This window comes from Sipha flava, unplaced genomic scaffold (genome assembly GCF_003268045.1).
Source record: "Sipha flava isolate LNK unplaced genomic scaffold, YSA_version1 16871_pilon_pilon, whole genome shotgun sequence".
Lineage (NCBI taxonomy): Eukaryota > Metazoa > Arthropoda > Insecta > Hemiptera > Aphididae > Sipha > Sipha flava.
Window position 1 is genome coordinate 1 of NW_020271867.1, and position 1,197 is coordinate 1,197.

Below are 1,197 nucleotides of genomic sequence, written 5' to 3' on the forward strand. Positions count from 1 at the left end.
TTAGGATAAACAATCAGTCTTAGTAAAAGTCCAAATATTTTTACCAAAGTTATTAATTATTATTATTATTTAAGTATATTAGGTAGGTACTATATCAATGACTAATATATTAGTTAGTATATTATTTTATTATTATTATTATTATTAAGTACTAATGCAAAAATTGACAAATTAAATTTACTAAGTACATTTATTGCTAGTATATTATTTGTATTATAATTAAATTAATTGTATTATAAAATTATTTATTTGTGCAGGCTTGGCTGCTGTGACATCTCGAGTTGCATAATAAATTTTTAGATCGGCATTTACATCTGTTTGTTTCACATTTTTTCAAACAATCACACCTTATTAGTCCTTGTCCACCAGTCAAAGACAGTTGCGATACTGCTTGTCGAATACCAATTTCATTTTCTGGTATAATTGCCGATTCTAAAAAATTTTCTTCACATAAGGTGAACTGATTGCGAGTGAACAGTTGTGAGAGTGTTCCCGCTTTTGTACCCAGGCGATAAAAATCTGCATCCACGACTTGTAACACCTTAGACATTAATGTGCGGGCATCAATTTTACTTCGATCGACTTCAGGAATTTTAATTTTGACAGTTTGTCCAATTAGTACAATTGGCATTTTCTTGTTTGACATTTGCAACATTTGTCTTGCTTGTTTCTGTAGGCCGATGAGTGATTCTTCTCGATGTTGCTTAATTTTTTGTGTCCGTGCTGGTATTTTATTTTCTATGTCCCTTGTTTCTACATATATAGTTTCTCCGTGTGTCTCTACATCGTCATCGATTTCAACTTCTTCATCTATCTCACCAACTTCAACTATATTTGCCTTTGGTTCGGTAAGTGCTGCCTCTAAATCCTCTTCTGTTTGCAGTCCTGGTAATACATTTTTTGGAATAATTGAATTTGCTAATCCCATTTTCATTTTATTCCCAAACGTTGCTTCATATGGGGAGCGTTTGATTCCTGAAAATGTGGTAATTAAATGTATACTTTATCTAAAACTTTAATTTTACTATCACATTATTATTTTATTAAAATTAACTTTTGAAAATGAAATCATTTGAGGCTAAGTCATTGTTTTACGTGATTTCGTAAAAGTTTAAATTTCAAATTAACTTTTGAAAATGAAATCATTTGAGGCTAAGTCATTGTTTTACGTGATTTCGTAAAAGTTTAAATTTCAAA

The 1,197-nt window shown here is 29.9% G+C and overlaps 1 protein-coding gene across 1 annotated transcript; it reads right to left on the reverse strand.

Annotated features, from left to right (window-relative positions):
• Positions 1-202: 202 nt before the first annotated feature.
• Positions 203-976, reverse strand: LOC112679780 (the record flags this gene model as incomplete). The annotated part of the gene is given in 1 exon segment (XM_025549694.1): positions 203-976. A coding segment is annotated over 1 exon segment (735 nt), but the record flags the coding sequence as incomplete, so codon positions are not given.
• Between the last annotated feature and the right edge of the window lie 221 nt (positions 977-1,197).